The sequence below is a fragment of the Phoenix dactylifera genome, chromosome 2, assembly GCF_009389715.1.
Source record: "Phoenix dactylifera cultivar Barhee BC4 chromosome 2, palm_55x_up_171113_PBpolish2nd_filt_p, whole genome shotgun sequence".
NCBI classification, from domain to species: domain Eukaryota; kingdom Viridiplantae; phylum Streptophyta; class Magnoliopsida; order Arecales; family Arecaceae; genus Phoenix; species Phoenix dactylifera.
Genome location: NC_052393.1, coordinates 4,737,346 through 4,756,695, shown reverse-complemented (window position 1 = coordinate 4,756,695; position 19,350 = coordinate 4,737,346). Strand labels below are relative to the sequence as shown.

The 19,350-nt window shown below is 38.2% G+C and overlaps 1 protein-coding gene across 1 annotated transcript; it reads right to left on the bottom strand.

Moving 5' to 3' along the window:
* Positions 1 to 36: 36 nt before the first annotated feature.
* On the bottom strand, positions 37 to 9,510 carry LOC103695626. The gene is made up of 6 exons (XM_039118234.1): positions 9,278 to 9,510; positions 9,008 to 9,177; positions 4,111 to 4,221; positions 2,225 to 4,023; positions 799 to 871; positions 37 to 470 (listed from the first exon to the last, which is right to left on the bottom strand). Exons 1-6 carry the CDS (start codon positions 9,357 to 9,359, stop codon positions 306 to 308), a joined length of 2,400 nt encoding a protein of 799 aa, XP_038974162.1. The 5' UTR covers positions 9,360 to 9,510; the 3' UTR covers positions 37 to 305.
* Positions 9,511 to 19,350: the final 9,840 nt, after the last annotated feature.

Here is a 19,350-nt window from a genome sequence, read left to right as displayed (position 1 = left end):
TAGGACCTTGCAGCCACTTCTAGAGACGTGAATACATGAAGCAATAAATGGACGATTTAGCGCTTCAAAAAAGATGTGTGTACATACAAAAATGACATCACAAGTAGTTACACTAAAGGAAAAAAAAAAACCTTCAACAAACTACGATCTTAAATTATATCATGTTTCTCAAGTTCTTCAACCCTCTTTGATCTTAATGTTCCTCCATGTCTTCGACAGACTCTTAAACACTTCAGAGATCCGTACCTATACAAAAACAATATCAAAACAGAATCCAACAAAGCAACAACACTGATTAGGTTATATCATGTTTTTCTAGTTCTTAAACCCTCTTTGATCTGAATGTTCCTCCATTTGTCTTTCAGGTCACCAGGCTGACGTGTTCTGTGAAATACATGGCGACCAAATTCCAAAATTTTTGTCCATGGAAGAGTACCATCACCATTTGCAGCAAATTTCGGCACTACATCCTGCATTAGTAAAATCGCTCTTTAGTGCGGCAAATGCTATCGAGCTACTTTGGTCAAGCATTGCTGTTTCAAATGCTTAAGAGTTAGGAAACATGTGTGCAGATGCCATAATAAAACTATAAAAAAACCAAACAACTATGTCACGACTAAACATTCATTTCCTAGAACCCAAAAAAAAGGGGATAGCTTCAGAGTACCAACAAAGCAATTTCAAGCCTGAAATGCTCATCCTTCACAAGTAGCAATTCTTCAACAGGACTAAAGTCACAACCCAGACATGACCATGTTCGGCATCACTAGAAGTAAGGCAAGATCAAAGAATGTATACCTTCAGAGCTTCTTCCTCCTCGACAGTCCAAGCAAGTTTCCTTCGCCTGCCAGAAGGAATTATTGGGTTTGAACTGCAAAACAGAATAAATGCAAATTCAATATTCACTAACCAATATATACAGAAAAGACTCTTTTCTGTTTTCCAGCTTCCAAAAAATGAACTTAATAACAGAACCAGGTTCTGAAAACTAAGAGTATATCCATAACAAGAATTCATGATTCTAAAGGACCCAAAAAGCAGATCTGAGGACAGAAAAAAGGAAAAGGTTTTCATATATTTATATGGAAGGAGGGACAAACAGATGAAGCATATTTATATAAATAAAGAAGCCTGGATGAAGTGCAGAAGTGTCACTAAGTGGTTGCGTGATTGCTGGGAGAAACAAAGAGAGACTTGATCGAAGTTGCAAGAACTCATTTAGCAGGGCTTGAGAGAGTATTATCATGGGTGTCTTCATAAAAACTTTGCAGACTTCAAATTTTATAGTTCCATACATTTGCAGATGTTTACAAATAGAAAAATAATTTTACAGAAGCATCCATGCCCAATCAGATCATACTGCCTAAAAGGCCAAAAAGAACAGCACATTCTAATGTCTACAGCGACATAAATAAAGCAAACTCTCATGGGGATTTCTCCACCCTTGAGTGACTCCACGTGCTTAGCCACTCCATTCTTATCCAACCATTGGAGTATTGTCTATAAGACTAGCCCATCCAAGATAATAAAGACGGACAGAGATAAGAAACCAAACTCATTGCCTCTCCCACATCCCCTAGATTAGATATTAGAAACCCTAGATTAGATATTAGAACCCCTGGAGCAAGTACAGACCTCTTGGTTTTATCTCTCTCTTGCTCTCCCTATAAGAATGAAAAGAAAAGTACACCAAAAAGTACACCAACCAGGAGTGTTGGAGAACTTATCAATTACATAATAGGGGGAAAAAATCTTGAGCTACACAGCACAACAGCCATCCATCTTACAACTGGACACATCAGCCATCCATCCAATACTCTTTGCTCTTAGGTCAAACGTGCAGCAATCATGCTAAATGCTAGAACCAAATAAATACAAACACGACAGCCTCATTACAATGTAGGCCCCATTAATATAATAAAAGCTAGGATCTTTGCTTCATTAACCCTCTATTAGTGTAGCTCAAACACTGTTCTTTTTTTTTTCCTATGCTCCATTGTTGTAATGATGGATTTCTTTTGAAAAACATACATTATGCTCACACTACATGCAGTAATTTATGCAAAACAGGTGTAGGTTATCTACATACAGCATTCAATAAAAAATTATCTGCACTAGCAGTGATCGATGAGATAAAATGCAATTAGCTGTAATAACAAGAATCTGCAATTAGAGATAAACAGAAAAAGTTTCACCTCAAGTATCATAAATTCAGAGTACTTACTAACGCTTGGGTCGAGATCTGTACTTTCCATTTTTGCCCGGTGAAGCCTTGCTCCTGCTCTGGTCTCCAACTGTCCCCTGGTGATGACAGGCCTCACCTACAGCAGCATCTTGTCTTCTACTCTTGCAGTGCTTATCACTGGTTTGTGGAGATGGTGCTGTATGGCCAGTATCATGGTCAAGAAAAGCTTCTACCTGTCCCTGATTTTTCAATTGCTGTGTGCGTAAATGATCATCAGCTGAATCAATGTTACTGTTTTGCTTAGCATTGGAAACATCATGAGCATGTACAGCATGAGATGTACCCCTATCCTCACAGGGTAAATTACCATTATCTATTCCTGCTTGAGGTTTTATTGGTTGCTGGTGCTCTGCCACCGAAACATGTTCACTGTTATTGCCTAATTCATTCTCCATATTGATGAAGGTATCAGCGTCCTCAGCATCAGGGAAGTTAACTCTCATGACCATCTTATCTTGATTATTTTCCACTGGATTATGAGAAACATCACCTCTCTCGACACTGGATGGATTCTCCATTTGTTTACTGTGCAGCTTGCCTTTGTCACAAACCTTGGCAACTTCTATTTGCTGCTGTTGTTCTTTTGCTGTTGAAAAACTCACATTCAGCTTGTCAGCATGATGGGCATCAGATTGATGACTCGCATTTCCAGCAACTTCTGCTTGACTTGTTTCTCTACGAACTTTTGGAGATGATTGTTCCTTTCGATGCCCAGGAATAGGATCCTCACCGAGAAAAACTGAGAGGCCTTTCTTGGCCCATGAAAGATTTTTCCTGGCTTTCCAATATGCCAAAGTAGCTCTTCTATATGAACAGAAGGGGCAGTAGAAAAGACCTGTCTTCTCAAATTTAACAAATGGTCCCAAACAACTTTCATGGACACCTATTGAACATCCACTGGCACTACAACTTAACAACTGACCACCATTATCGCACTTTATACATAAGCCCTGTTTTGTCCAATCCCCAGTAGCAGAATCCTGATTTGCATGGCCTTGAGAACTCAATAAGCGGTGCTTCTCATTATTAAAGACATCATCACAAAGATTAAAGTCAGAAGGAACATCGCAAGCACCATCACTATCACTTGATGCCTCTAATATCACACTTGGCACACCAGCAAATAACTCTGTCTTGCCCGATGCTGGATTCACATTCTTTGTACTTCTATCTGAAGTTGCATTTTGGAGACTCGAGTTATCTTTCAACAATTCAATGGTATCACCACCAGTACTATCAATGTCTTGATGTAAATGACTACTACCGGCATTTGGCATGTTCTGCTTGGGCAAATACTGTCCAAGTCCAGAAGAATCCTTTTGCAAGATTACATTATTACAATCAGAAGCTGGTGCACCTGAAGTTTGTTTTAGTGGCTGGATTTCACCACCTTGCCCCAGTCCAGAAGAATCCTGTTGCAAGTTGAATTTACCACTATCAGGAGCTGGAGCAGCTAAAGTTTGTTTTAGTGGCTCCATTTCACCACCACTAAAATTAATCCTCTCACCATCTGAAACATTCAGCTTATTCACATGCTGCATATATCCAGCATGATTTTCTTGCAAGATCACTGTGACACCATCATGCGCAATAACAGGCGAGCTCTGTTTTGGTGACTGGATTTCAGCATCATTTCTGCTTAACCTAAGCTTCTTTGCTCTTTGATTATCATCACCAATGCTGCATCGCAGACAATCTGCTCGACTATGTATGCACAAGCCACTAAGTTCCTTCAAAGATGAAAGAACTTGACTATGACCCCCCAGAGTGGATGACAGCTGCGGACAACATAAATTCATATAAGGTAAGCATTATATAAATCATGTTATTTAGTTGTCAAGTACAAAATTGGGGATTTGACATACTAACTGAAGAGAAGACTTTGGTAGGGAAGCCTTCTTTTGGAGAATAAACCGGAGAAGGTCAGGATCACGCAGCTTGTCTTTATCCTTTTCAAGTTTGCATAAAGCTGCCACCTGACAAAACAAAATACATGATTTACAAGTCAGCTAGTGTATGCTATACAAATTTGATAATGACACTACGGTAGGCATTGAAAAGGCAGATGAGAATTCAAAAAAAAGATGCCAATTTGGTGCTAGCCAAGATGTCTGAACCAAGGTATGTCATTTCGGTACCGGGCCTCGTACCAGTGCCACTCTATCACTATATTGGTATGCCCGGTATGGAAGACAGTTCGACATGCTGAGTGCCGGTACGCTCCCATCATATAGTACCGAACCAGTATGGTACGGTATTGCCTTGTACCGCCCGGTTCAGTACAATATGGCATACCATGGTTTGATCACATTAAGTTGAAACATAGAGCCAAATGAGTGGATTATAACATTGACAAGCCAAATAAAGAATTTCCAAGAACATTGGAACATTTTATTTCTGAACAAAAGAATTGTTTTCAAGTAGTCTCAACTGATTATATCATATGTATTAATCAATACTCGATTGATTGGTCCGAGGCTATAGACAAACAAGATTTGTCTAAATCACTTTTTTTCTTTTTAGGAAGCATGGAAACATCAAATCACATGCCATTTCTGTATTGGATACAAATACTTGTTGGATATTTCTCATATATAAATCCAATACTTGTGTTAAGTGTCATACTTTTCAAAATTTAAAAAAAAAAACAATTGGATACTTCTCGGGCACACTTAAGATACTTACCTGATACCTCAAAAAATGAGAGGAAAGACTTTTGTCTCTTTTTTTCATGTTAGCCTTTTGATAGTGGATGGTCAATTTGGAGTTTATGATGTTAATATTAAAATATGAAGTAGAGCTTTGGGTGTACGGATTTGAAATGACGACCAAATGATGAGCTTATAAAAGTTGATGTTATCATATAGGGCTCGTTTGGTTCGCAGGAAAAAGAGGGGGAAAAGTGTGGTCAACGGGAAAGTAATGAAATGCCTCTTGTTTGGTTGGAGTTTTCAAAGGAGAGAGATGAAAAAGTTGTATTCCCATGGGAATATGATTCCCACATTTCATGGGAAAGTCTTTCCCATGAGAAACATGGGAAAGTTACTTTCCCATGAGGTGGGAATCACTCCTTTTTTATTTTTTCCCAAAAAGACCCTTCAGCATTAAAGAAGCATTAAAAAGGCATTAAAGACCTAATTTTTATTAAGGGCATAATAGGAATTATACATAATTTTCCTAGGAAAGTGGATGGTCAACCAAACATAAGCACTTTGGAAATTTGTCACTTTCCCATGGTTAACCAAACATGCCAAAAGTACTTTCCTAGATATCCTCTTCCTAGGAATCTGATTCCCAGGAATCATATTCCTAGGAGGGAAAATACTTCCCGCGAACCAAACGAGCCCATAAGTATTCAACTGCATTATTTTAATAGCCTACTGCACTTTTTAGATTATTTTTTACGTGTACATATATGTGCATATGTATATGTGTGCATGTTTATGTATGTATCTATGTATAGAACGTATATATATACACAAATATACATACATATGTGTGTCTGTATGGATCACGATCAAATTACATCTTATGTAACTCTTAGAGAGTTTAAAGTTTGAACCTTTTTTGAATTGGACGATGGATCCCACCTTGATGATCCAAGCTATTAGATGTAACCCACTACCTCTAAGCTGCTTGCACACCAAAAAATATTTGATTTGAAGACTCCTAGCCTATGCATCAAGTAATCAAAAAAACACGCATCGTTTCATGTTACTTAAACTGTCTAATTTTTGATCATTTGATGCATAGGCTAGGGACTCAAAATCACATATTTTTTATGTGTATAGTAGATCATGTCCACAGACTCGGATCATCAATGTGGAACCCCTATCATCCAATCCAAAAAAGTGTAACTCTATAAGAGCTACACCAAGTGTAACTTTAACTTAATCCTATACACATACATGTATGTGTGGATGCATGTATCTTCATTTGAAGTATCCTAGTCATATCATGTCCTACTTCTTCAAGGTTTGTCATATCGGCTTATCCATATCCGGTTGTATTTGTATCTCATGTCTGTGTCTGTGCCTCCCAGCTTTTTGTTTTAAGTCATTTCTCTCTGTCCAAGACAATTCCTTTTCTGTACAGTTATTGTCAAGGATACATGGATACATGGGCTACTAATTTATTACCATGTTTGGAGATTATGATATCCTATAGGGCGCATAACAATGAAAACACATATTCACAATATTCTGCAGAAAATAGTTTGTTAATGCAAACTTATTCTTCATTATCTTCACAGCAAATATTACTCATATGTTCATAAAGTGTCATTTCATTTGCAACGGCAGACCAGTTTCCTGGTATGCATCCTGGATACAGTGGGCCCTGACGGGGGGTCAAGGATACATCAACTTTGACTAGTTGATGGATAAGTTCAACCCTCCTCTTAATGGCCCATGGTGAGACATGTCACAAGTGCACGATGGCATAGAAATTGACAGTAGAACAAAAGTTTGAACCAAGAACTTAGGTTAGTTGTTCTAATCTGGAAGTCAAGAATTATAGTCTTTAAGTAGTGAAGATCTTCTGCAAGCCTAATTCCATGAACAATCTACATAAACAAAGGTTGCACAAGTTTCCAGAATGTATCGTCTTGCCAGCCAGTCCCAGTGCTTCCAAAAATTTGTAATTTGGAACAGAACTCAACCTAAATTTACAAGACTATCTTGCAACCTAAATTGCATTTATGCCCTCTTAGTATATAGGAGCTGAAGATACAATGTGGACTCAAGATTGAATGGTTGATCAAGTGTTAATATCAATGTTCTAAGAAAGATTTCATATCAAATATCACTTGTGTTGTATATCTCATCTAATCGATCTAGAAGAAATTGTTCCTGAAAGAGCATGCTTTAATATTCTTCATCTGGAAGAGAAAGGAAACTAACCATAGGATTAAGACATCACCTATACGTGGCTTGACTTTTGCATCTAATATGTCTTCAATTCCTTTTATACATGCACCAATAATGAAAGGTATTATGTTCTTAGAAGAAAAGAGTAAATTTAGATGCTCATGTCATCATTTGAATGGACACTGATGTAAAAATCAATAGCATGTACTAACAAGTTTTTTTTTAAAATCATAGCTTATCCAAAAGATGATTAATGGCTTGTCCTACAGACTCTGTGAACAATTGGTTGGTCCATTTTCATGATAAGAACATGCGTGCGCAAAGTAAAATACTTTACCGCATAACCAAGACCCATTATCTCAGAAAAGGGATAATATATTGAGACTTATGTATTGGGATTCTGAAATGCTTATCTGATTATATGCATACAAATATAACAAGTGATCCATGCATGCATGTTTGTATGTGTTTAAAAATTTTCCTAGCAGATACAACAAGGACATGAAAGGAACTTGCAAGTAAGGGTATTAATGCACAAAGAACTTGATTGAAACTCATTTCACCATGCTATGAGCCTACAGAAATCTCTATTCGTTGCATGTTATCCTATGAAGCATGGACACAGATATAGGATATAGTTATAATACAATATGGATACGCTGATAGGACAAATCTTGAAATATTGGGATACGATGCAGCTAGGATACATCAAGGAATACATACACACATATCCATGTATATATGTGTGTGTGTGTATGACTAGATCTAAATTAAATAATATAGAGTCAAGATAATGAAAAGATCATCATGAGAAAACTAAAAAAATAAGGAAAGAAGGCTTCTCTAGTTCATGTGGGCAAAGTATTCAATAAATAGGGTTGAAAAAAGAATATGTGTGGGCCAGAGAATCAATTTTTCACTCATTGATTCATTTCTTCTTTTTAAAACCTAAACACCTAGTCAATGGAAACAAAATGCATAAGAAGGTAATTACATGGCACCATGCCCCAAGAGTTTGCATAATAATAGTAAAACTGTAAAAGTATATAATTATTGTGAGGTAATAACAATATTATAAATGTGAACCATCTCATTGTCGTTTTTGATAGTTCCGCATCTTATAAAATAACCCTATGCCAATAAACATAATTAAGTTCAACATCATAAAAATGTCTTATAAACACATGAGCATGTCAATGTGGTCCACCTATATGAAATGTGTACAGCACATTCCCTTGGACTATACAGGCTCCATGTGATTTGCTAATTCAGACACATATGCAAGCGTTTCTTGATCTTGAAGCCTCAACCCTCATGCTATAACTAGGGGTTGAAATTCATTCCCCTCAAGGGAGCCATTATATCCCACTAGGCATCCATTGCAAGCATTTGTTTTAAGCAGAAACTGCCAGGTAATCTGCTTCCCCTCGTGCCAACATGCATAAATTCTGCATGTGCTTGTACATCTAGCACATATCTCTAGGCAGAAACCTAAAAGAGATTTGATGTTTTGACCCACAGTTGGGTACTGGCCCCAATTCAATACCCGCATCTCTCTTTTTCTTTAAAGAAAGAATGCATATATCACTCGCCCCCGTCACCAAACCAAACTGCAAGATTTTATCATCATATTATCATCATCAGACAACAGCCCCTACACTTCCTCCCCCACCCAAAGGCATGTTCTCCTTCTTTAACCGAATTTCACTGACTTATCTTTTATTTAGCATCAAATCAGCCAAGATAACAACTTGAATAAGAAACAAAGCAAAAGCATCCTCCAAGAAGATCAAATTGATCGAAATGAATATCAAGGAGACAAAATCAAGAACCAAAATTATCAAAACAGCACTCAAATAACAGAAGACAAAGAAGAGGAAACAAAATCTTATACTTTTTTCAGAATTTCCACGGTCGGTCCATCCGCATCAATAGACGCTGAGGTTGAAGGAACATCCCAAGCGGATGAAGATGGCACGAGTTTCTCGAGGTATCTCAATGCGACTCTCTCCTGCACGGTTTCGGGAGCATTCTCAGCGAAATCCGGAACCCTGTAAATGATAGCTGGAAAGGATTTGGAAATTAATCTCAGAAATCAGAAGAACGAATCCCTAAATTTGTAAAAGAAGAGAAAGAAAAACCCTAGTTTTGTATGGCTCCTTACTTTCGAGAATGGAAGTATCCAACTCCTCGACTTGGGCTAGGGTTTCCACGATCCAATACCATGGGAGGAACTCCGTCGCCATGGCGGAAGCGGGATTTCTTTCCTCTCTTGTTTTAATTCAGTTGTCGGTGGATCCGCCTCTTTTATTCGGAGATCGTCGGGCGTACGCCGCAAGCCTCTCAGGCGTTTTCCGAATCGGGCGTTTAAAACCTTCTCTCCTGCAAACAGAAGACACGGTAGGAATAGGATGGGATCCCATGTGCGCATTCAGTTATTCTGCGAGTTCGATTTTTTACCCTTTTTTATGCATAAGCCTTTTGTATTTTAACACATTAATTTGGGAGTTTTTAATTGGATGGATAGCTAGCCGTACCATGACTTATGATTTTGTGCTATTTTTTACTATTTTTTTTGAAAAAAAAAAGAAGAAGAGGAAAGAAAGGACAAGCCCACCTCCGTATAGCAGCTTTACTGTACCTCCATCCCGTCAGAAAAATGTTCGATGTGGGAATTATACTTAAAAAGCCTTGCAAGGTATTGATTTTATTATCAAGAATGGTAGAAGACCCACAATTTCAATACATGAATGTCTAATTTAGAAACTTATATGTTTACATATTCACGTTAACATGCCTTCCATGCTATCCTTGGATAGAGCAAATTAACTCCATAGGTAACGCTGCATCTTAACATCACTTTTTTGTAAGTGTGGTAGATGGCATGGAGCTGATTTAAACATGGCCATTGCGAATGGTTGTGACTGAAGATTTTAACTCAATCATGAGATGGCTTTAGTTATAGCAAGATGAGTCTTTTTACCGAAGAACATTTGGGCTATACAAATTGTAGGCATTGAAAAAATTAAAGTTGGTCATGGAGCCCGAAGCTTGAGTAAGAATTGAGCTTGTCCTAAAAGGTAGGCCAGAAGGTTGGGTCAAGCCTGTCCTAGACCACAAAAAATGTGGTGATCTTTGGGCAAAGCCTGAATTGAGCCACTCCGGTCTGGCCATGAGCAGGTCTGCTCCAAACTAATGAGTATGAGGACTCAACAACAGATCCCACAGCCAAATTGGTTCTCTCTCTCTCTCTCTCAAGTAACCGATAAGGCTGCAAATAGGTCGGGTTGATTCGTGACCTGACTCGCTTAGACTCGACCGACCCATTTCAGAGGAACTTGGGGCCAGATCGGATTCTAAAATTGGATTAGTTCTATTTTTCGGATCGGGTCTGGGTTTACTGAATTCAAACCCGATCCAACTAATTTGAAATTTGGATAATTTTGGGTTTTCAATCCTACAACCTGACCCAACTCGAATCTGTATAATTATTTGGGCCCGCGAGTAGCAACCTGCGGGGTGCAAACAAGTTCTGAAGTTATGGATGGGTTGACCCGAACCGGACCAGAATTTTTGAGTTGGGTTCGGGTTATACATAGACTCCGACACGACCCGAATGACCCCTTAGGTCGAATATTGTAGCGATGGACCCCCTCCGATCTGATCTTCTATTGGGTTGGATTTGGATCCAAAATTAGAATCCGAACAAAAAATCGGATTGAGTCGGGGTCACTCATGATCCGACCTGATCTGATCTATTTGCACCCCTAGTAATTAGAGAACGTGCAGATGCAAGATTATAATAGTGGAGGCCTGCTTGTATAGAGTAAACATCATTTTGAGAAAATTATTGGCATGTTATATTTATTTTTATGAGGAAACAAATTAGCTGTACCGAAAATATTTTCACCTTATACCTACCGTACCCTGGTATGGTAGGTCGGCCGTGTCTAAGATAAGAATGAATTAGAACAATGCTTTTTATATAATTTTCGCTGAATAAATGCACTCTGCCTTCCGCTCAAAAATACACTCTGCCCAATATAAAATTTCATAATGCTGCCCTTATTCAGTTTTGTTTCTCGTGTCCTTGCATAATTGGAGATGAGTAATGGTAATTTTACTCTTCTACTAATCATGTGACAGAGAAGAGCTGAGGCTAAGCAGAAGGCCTTTTGTGTGAATATACCGCCATTAGCTAAAAATTAGAACAAAATAAAAATCACAATGTATTGTTTTCCTTTGACAGATGTAAACAGGGTGGATGAACTTCTGTGAGAGATCGACAATAATCATAGTAAGAAGTCAACACAAATTTTCTGGAAACTTAATTAACATTAATTATTCTAGAAACAGAGCTTAGTGAGCTCAGTGCCGGAAATATATGAGAGAAAGAGAGGATAGAGGGAAAAAATAAACAGAGAACTAAAAGAAGAAAGAAAGAAAGAAAGAAAAAAGAACAGGACTGTTGCAATCGTTTTCCTCTTTCTCAGTAATAAAATGTAACAGTCGTTTTTCTCACTTCTCCAATTGACAGCACTACACCATTCCATGAACCAAGCGAACAATGAACCTGCTTCACTGATGCAGTACCCAACACAATCCTTATAGGTCTTAACAGCTGAAGTTTAGCTTAAAGTGCAAGCATGGAGAAGGTATGCAGGCTATCTTCGTGGGTTTGTGTGTTTAACCACCCTTCCTCGGCAACCCTCTCTTGGAACAGCCTCGGCGCTCTCTGCCATCTGTGACCATTTCGCGCCGGAGCCGCAGGGAAAGAAGAAGAGCCTCAAGGCCAAGACCATGTCAGTATAGGATCCCCTCATCCTCACTACAAGTGGAAGCTTAAGCAAGAAGAACCACAAGAGAGCAACATGGAGATGGTAGTTGTGAGGACCCGTGCGGGCGTGTGTTTAGTCCCACATCGGTTACTCGCTGGGTAGATCTTGGGTACTTATACAGGATCAAGAAACCCAAATAATACCTTCCGGCTAGCCATTTTGGGTGAGGTCCTGGGTTGTTACAAATGGTATCAGAGCGAATCCGACCTATAACTTATGTGGACTAGGGGACACTGCAGCACAGATCCATTGAGGTTGACCACGGACCGATCGTGGTGTTTGTGATTAAATTTGAATGGATATGAACCCTTAGCCTGACGAGGACGTCAGAGCTTGAACGGGGGAGTATGTGAGGACCCGTGCGGGCGTGTGTTTAGTCCCACATCGGTTATTCGCTGGGTAGATCTTGGGTACTTATACAGGATCAAGAAACCCAAATAATACCTTCCGGCTAGCCATTTTAGATGAGGTTCTGGGTTGTTACCGTAGTGGCCGCCGCCACCTCCACTCGCTGCCAAGAGCTTTAGCTTGAGAAGCACCACCAAGTCCACTGACATTCCCTGACCCAGTGAAGTCAAAAAAAAAAAGATAAGAGAGTCGGATTTAGTTCGCGTACCAAGTCCTTTCATTTAAGGAACTTAATGGAGGAGCAAGTCAATTGCGTTGCTATAATTGAAAGTGTTAAGATAGAGGAGAAGAGAAGATGAAGATCTTTTCTTACTGAGTAAAAACCAACCATAGCCCACCTTTTATAAGAAAGTGGCTATCGTATACAGCTCACAGATACAACGGCTATATTACAACGGCTATATTATCAGATCATGTCACTAGCTAAGCTAATATACAGCTAAGCTAAAGCTAAGCTAACATCCTCCCTCAAACTCAAGATGGGAGTGAAGATGCCATCTTGAGTTTGTGAACCAAATCACGATGACGCTCCGGTGGATGTGCCTTCGTAAAGATATCAGCAAGCTGGTCCGCAGAAGCAACATATATCAACTGAAGAGTACCTTGCTTGATATGATGCCGAATGAAGTGACAATCTATCTTAATATGCTTCGTTCGCTCATGAAACACATCGTTACGAGCAATCTGCATGGCACTTACATTATCACAATGAAGAGGAGAACTGCTAGTCAAAGGAACACCCATATCATGCAGCAGCCATCGAAGCCATAAGAACTCAGAGGTAGTATCTGCCAGTGCACGATACTCAGCCTCTGTACTGGAGCGAGAGACAACAGTTTGCTTCTTACCTTTCCAAGAAATAAGAGATGACCCAATCAGCATCAGAATAGGCCTGTATATCTAAAGTGGAGTAGGCTGAGAAATGAAGGCCGTGAAACAATGTACCCTTAACGTATCGAAGAATACGTAGGACTGCTGCATAATGTGTAGAGCGTGGAGCATGCATAAACTGATTAACCAAGGTGACTGCATAAGAAATATCGGGGCGTGTCACAGTCAGGTAGATGAGACTGCCAACCAACTGCCGATATAGAGTTGCATCTGTCAATAATTCACCATCTGTGGGAAGAAGCTTAGCATTCATTTCCAAAGGACTATCTACGGTCTTACTATCTGTCAACCCAGCACGAGATATCAACTCGGAAGCATACTTAGCTTGTGAAAGATAGTAGCCATCTGAGCTGGATGTCACCTCGAGACCAAGAAAGTAGCTGAGGGATCCTAAATCCTTCATCTCAAACTGTTGCCCAAGAAACTGCTGAAGTGTATGTATCCCTGACATGTCATCTCCAGTAATAACCATATCATCCACATATAGCAAGAGAAGAACAATACCAGCCTCAGATCGGCGAAGAAATAGTACAGAGTCATATGCACTAGGAGTGAAACCTTGTTGAGTGAGGACTGAACTGAACTTGGAAAACCAAGCTCGAGGAGATTGCTTGAGCCCATAGAGCGCCTTTCGAAGACGGCAAACCTTTCCCTGTGGATGAGCGAGACCTGGAGGAGGCTGTATGTACACTTCCTCGGCTAAATCACCATTGAGGAAAGCATTCTTAACATCCATCTGATGCATCTTCCATTGCTTGACAGCTGAAACTGCAAGTAAGGAACGAAAAGTGGTAAGACGTGCGACTGGAGAAAAAGTCTCCTCATAGTCAATACCATACTCCTGTGTGAATCCTCGAGCCACCAGACGAGCCTTGTAGCGTTCCACTGAACCATCAGCTCGAGTCTTGATCTTATACACCCACTTACATCCTACTGCAGTCTTTTCAGGAGGCAAGTCAGTCAGGTCCCATGTATGCGTATCATGAAGAGCTTGGAGTTCATCAGACATGGCCTTCTGCCAAAGAGGATTAGAACTGGCCTCGCGATAATTGCGAGGCTCATAGAGGGTAGCAAGAGCATAAAAACAGTGATAATCATTAAGATGAGATGGGATGGATTTTACCCTACTAGAGCGGCGAAGAGTAGTATTGAGAAAAGGCTCGGATGATCCGGTTGTGATGATCGGATCAGTGGACGGTCCAGACCCAGTGGAGTCGGTCGTTGAGAGATTGCCTGATGAGCTCTCATCACCTGCAACTAGAAAGGGGTCTGGGAAGAGATCAACAGTGGGGTTATTGAAGACAGGAGAATATTGAGGAGGACCTATGGAGAGCGGAGAGATGCTAGTAAATATTTTGTGTTCCCAAAATTGAATATGTCGGGATATACGAAGTCGCTTGGCAATAGGATCATAACAACGATAACCTTTATGTTCAATACCATAACCAAGAAAACAGCAAAGACGTGAGTGTGGTTCAAGTTTAGTACGTTCATGTGAAAGAAGCAAAACAAAACAAACACAACCAAAAACTTTTAGGAAAGAGTAAACAGGAACCTTCTCATAAAGAACCTCATATGGTGATTTATTTGAGATTGTGGAAGAAGGTACCCGATTGATGGTATAGACTGCTGTAAGAGCAGCCTCTCCCCAGAAAGACTCAGGTAAGGCAGCAGAAAGAAGAAGGGATCTGACAGTGTCCAAGATGTGTCGATGCTTTCGTTCGGCACGACCATTCTGCTGAGAGGTGTAAGGGCAAGAACGATGGAATATTGTTCCATCTTGTTTAAGTAGTTTCATGAATGAGGTAGAGGTATATTCCATGGCGTTGTCACCACGAAAAACTTTTATGGGTCGACCAAACTAGGTTTTAACCATCTGCTGAAAATTACGAAAAGTGTCAAGCAACTCGGAGCGATCACGTAAAAGATAAAGCCATGTATACCGTGAGTAGTCATCAATAAACAACACAAAATATCGTGATCCTCCCTTAGTCGTAACAGGAGCAGGTCGCAAATGAGTTCAGCAGGCTTCAGTGAAGTTGAGGTGCCCATAAATGGACAATCGAGCCAAGGAATGAGGTTTGCATGCAACTGCAGCTAACCCAAATTTTGGCTAACATTGCTTGTGTTAGAATCTATTAATTGATTGATTATGTCAAACTTAATCGGTCTTACCAAATTTTATCTTGATTGATTGCGCCAAATTTAGACGGCCTTACCAAACTTCGTCAGCTTCCTAATTCTATACAAAGAATGCTCTTGTACATCATAATAGACGGATAGAAATACAATTCCCTTTTTTCATTAGCTTGGATTCATGTTACCTGTTAAGAGAAGTCATTGCACAAGCGTATTACTGCTGAGTAGAAGGAAATCATAGGAGAGGACAAGCTTGTAACAAGTTTGTAGCAAGAATCCAAGTCGGACTTTTATTACCATTTTTAAGATTGATGGTACTTTATCCTTAGATTAGTTGGAGTGTATCAAATGCAAAGACACAATTATGAGGTAATATTAGAGTACAGAGTATTTACTTATATATGTACAGGGTCTGTCATCAACCGGATGGGGTCATTTTGGAATTTAGTGTGTAAAGCTTTTAAGAAAGAGAGGGCCAATGGTAATGGCGCCAAATTTCATGTCTTACTCTTAGACAAGTTCGATCATAAACCAATAGCTCCGGCAACATCTTTCATCTCAACTACAAAAGCAGAAGCAAACTGGATGGAAGTAATGCCTCTGAACCAAACCGACCTAAAAATAAATGCTTCGATAGCAGTGGCCAGCATACAGTAAGGTGCAAACATTAATTTCCTCTCCCCCTTCTTCGGGTGGTGTAACAAGTAAAGAGAAAGAGCTACCCACATCTTAGAAGGATGGTAAAAGCTCCGATTACTATGAAAATGACAAACTCGGCCACATTATCTTTTGCATTACCACCAGTTGTCGACAATTTGCATCATTGGGGTTAAAGTTTGTACATGTAAAATGTATCATGCAAATTTCAGCATATTGCCCAGTGTTATGCTCGATATCCTTAAGTCGAAGTGTTGCTACTTTCGATTAATAATAAATCCATCTTTTGATGATCTGAAGTGCCTTTCCCACCTTACTGTCTTGTAGAGCCAAGAAACACTCATCAACTTACTGTCATCGTCCATCCCTTCTCTTTCATGCACATATGCATGCACTCGTGCATACAGAGATACGCACGCAAGCACATCAAAAAAGAAAAAAAGAAAAACCTATGCATGTGCCAATCAGGCCGTATTTGAGCATATTAGCAACAATCATGTTGGTATGTATGCCAACATGATTGCCGGATAATCTGATCAGAGTTGGACCAAGAACTCACGAGATTTGTAAGCATATTCTAGCACTTAGTAATTTATTGGATCCAAGCCCAATTGGCTTTGGTTACTGATCTTGACTAATATTTGGCCTGTTTTAGTACTTGTTGGTTGAGTTGAGCCACTATGTGACCTATCATGTGCTAGAAAATGTCACCTAGGTTTTAAATTAGACCGAGTCTTTGTGCTAATCCCGATCAGAATTTGTATATCAAAGCCTACAAACATGATCTACAATAGGCATCGTCTGTTTTTCTCCGACAACCCTAACCTATCATCGAGTTATGGAACAGAGTTATGATTAGAAATTTTATATTCTATTTATATTTAATATATTTAATATATTTCATTTAATATTATTATAAAATATAGAAAATATAAAGATATAAAAAAGAAAAACATATAAAAAAATATAATTAATATAGAAATAGAATTTATAAAAAAAATCAAAATTAAAAAAATTTCAGTAGTCATATGGGGTAAAATATCTAGGGATAGCCTCGACTAACCAAGACAAAAACCCAAATTAAAAAATTTGTGGTCAGGTTGGATTTGGATTTACAGGTGGGCTTCATTTGTTGCGTAAAGATTGGACTAGGCATAGATTGGTGCTTAACCAAACCTATCTCACCAAGATGAAGTATTACAAAAGGGACTAGAAGGTCATCGATCACTTCATTCTTAGTGATCACAATATTTTCTAAAATATCAAAATCAATCAGAAATTATATTGCAGGGTTGAGGATCTTTCACTTGGTTCTGACAATGAGTGCCTTTTTATTTAACTGTTATCGCATATATTGTATTATTATTATTTTTTAAAAAATATATAAATATATCAAGACATTTTTGATGAATGAATTTGATAATTAAGAAACCATCCCTTATTTTTTATTTTAAACTAACCTCTGAAAATCAAGAAACCCCTTTGTAGCTAGCAGGCCACTCTCTCTGTCAGGCAATTCAAAGCTCAAAATATTACCTGATTTACATTCCTATAGACATGTTAAATTAAACGACCAGGTACAAGCATCTTAATCATATAACATTCTCCTTGCAAAAGAAAGAGGTTCTATGAGCCAACCAATCAAGATTTGGCATAGGAATCTAGCATAAAACACTTTGCTTATGGCTCTTGAAGTAACCATGAGATTGTTCAAGTTCACTGATTTTTCTTTGTACTGAAAAATACCACACTATTTGTTTTACATGGCTTGCTCAATCTGCGAATGCAGATAATTCTCATTTATGTGTGCTATATATTTGAGAAGAAATCTTTCAAATTTCTTTTCATTGCTCTCCCTTGTTTTGCTTTAGGATATTATTGTATTTTTAGAAAACAAATCACAAAAAGATACTTTTGATGCACAAAAAGATACTTTCCCATGCAGTCTTATAGTGCTATCAATACATAAGACTTTTTGTATCATATTAGTCTCCAACTATTTATATGACCTGGTTTTTTCAGTCAATCTAGAAAATCTTTCAATAATTGTAATGTGGGAAATGTTCACGTAGTCTTCATGTTATCGACAACTTATTGAAAAGTATTACTATACACCTTCAAACTTAGGAAGCCACAACTCCAAGTATATAAATTGATACAAACTATAATGTGATTTTATAGTCCCACCAAAATATGATGTTTCTTTTATTATGTTAGTAGCCAACTCTTCATGTGACTTAGTTTTTTTTGAAAAAGAAGATAACTTGGTATGGTGGTGTTATATGATAGAAAGGAGTGCAATAGGATCATTTGACTGGGACAAAAAAGTTAGGAGACTTCAAAGATTCACAATTAAAAACTTGGTAGCTTTAACGGAGGGGTAGAGTGATGTAATGAAACAAAGAAGAGTCGGTATGATTGCAGAGAACTCATGCAGAAAACTCCAAGAATTATGGATAACTATGGACAATCAATCTAAGAGTCCATGAGGTATAGGTTATGGATTTGTTCACCACTAATCTCTTGCAATAGATGCGAACATATTTCTCTATTTTCTTAGGCCTCTAAAGCATCCAATGAAAACCAAAGTATCTCATATATATAAAGACAAACTTTGTCTAAATTTCTCGAAATACAAATATTAGAGACAAATAGAGTCCTACATGTGTTGAGCTCCTAATGGTGCTTTACTAACCTTTATCGTGTCTCTTTGAGTTTAGGAGCTTAGTTCGGATCGAAAAAAGTTTTGGATGAATGAAACAATTTATTAAAGAAGGTAAACTACAAAACTTTTTTTTGTAGGATTCTTTTTTTTCTCTATGGTGGGATTAAGGAGGAAGAGCAGCTAATTTAAAATTCACGATGCAGCATGCTTAATTTTTTCTATAATTTTTTAGAGATCTTCTTAAATTTTAGACATGATAACTCTCTCATCCACTCAATAGGACATCCAATAGGAATTCTAAATTAGAAATTTTTGGCTTGTATCATTTAATAAAGAAATTAGCAGTCGTGCAAGGATAAAATTTTTTTACAAATTGTTTATTCTAAAATAATATATTAATTTATACTTTTAATCTATGAATCTCTCTTTTGATATAAACCTATGGATCTCTTTGATTAGAAGCTCAGTCCTAATTAAAAAGAGTTTGATATTAGTGAAACTTTTAAAAGATAAATCAGAAAATTTTTATTTTATTAGAATTCCATATATAGATATATTTGCGGTTGGACTCGGGAAGAAGAGCACAATCATTTTTAAATTCTCGATGTGATGATTTTTTAAAAGATTTTTTTGAATTTT

Coding starts and splice junctions, on each gene's coding strand:
- LOC103695626 (XM_039118234.1), bottom strand. CDS start 9,359: ATGGCGACGGAGTTCCTCCCATGGTATTGGATCGTGGAAACCCTAGCC. Junction 4,222..9,007: donor CCGTGGAAATTCTGAAAAAA/GTATAAGATTTT, acceptor TTGTTTTGTCAG/GTGGCAGCTTTATGCAAACT. Junction 471..798: donor AGGAGGAAGAAGCTCTGAAG/GTATACATTCTT, acceptor TTACTAATGCAG/GATGTAGTGCCGAAATTTGC.